Genomic DNA, 416 nt, shown 5'->3' on the forward strand with positions numbered 1-416 from the left:
CTCTCTCTCTCTTTTTTTTTTTTTTTAATGGGATATTTACATGTTTATAGCCTTTTCTTTTAAAAGAAGCACCACCTAATAAAACATTAGGGATTTCGGTGCTACCCCTAGTGGCCTCAGCACACATAGACACGCCGCTTCCCATCGCTGAGCCCGTGAATTACACCCCGAAGGAGCCCCGAGCCGGCAAGTTTCCAAGCAAACCCCCCCACACCCCCTCAAACACAACCAGATCCAACCCCAAGATACCCCCCGCCCCTCTTTCCCAGATCTTACCACCGGTGCCTAAAGTGCTGCCTTGGTTGAGGGGGGACACCAAACCCCCCGCTTCACCGCTCGTCCCTTTATTCCCTTCATTGAGCAAGGAAGAGCTGGAGTCTGACTCCAAGGACTGGCAGGACGGAGGGGCGTGGGGG

At 53.1% G+C, this 416-nt stretch overlaps 1 protein-coding gene across 1 annotated transcript in view; it reads right to left on the bottom strand.

Moving 5' to 3' along the window:
- Nucleotides 1-276: 276 nt before the first annotated feature.
- The window catches only part of HOXC12 (homeobox C12), a gene marked incomplete at its 3' end in the record, with an annotated part of 628 nt that continues 488 nt past the window's right edge, over nucleotides 277-416 (bottom strand). The window contains exon 2 of the mRNA XM_009579891.1: nucleotides 277-413. Within this exon, the coding sequence (XP_009578186.1) occupies nucleotides 277-413 (137 nt within the window). The remainder of the gene's footprint in view (nucleotides 414-416) is intronic.

The sequence above is a fragment of the Fulmarus glacialis genome, unplaced genomic scaffold (assembly GCF_000690835.1).
Source record: "Fulmarus glacialis isolate BGI_N327 unplaced genomic scaffold, ASM69083v1 scaffold31316, whole genome shotgun sequence".
Taxonomy (NCBI): domain Eukaryota; kingdom Metazoa; phylum Chordata; class Aves; order Procellariiformes; family Procellariidae; genus Fulmarus; species Fulmarus glacialis.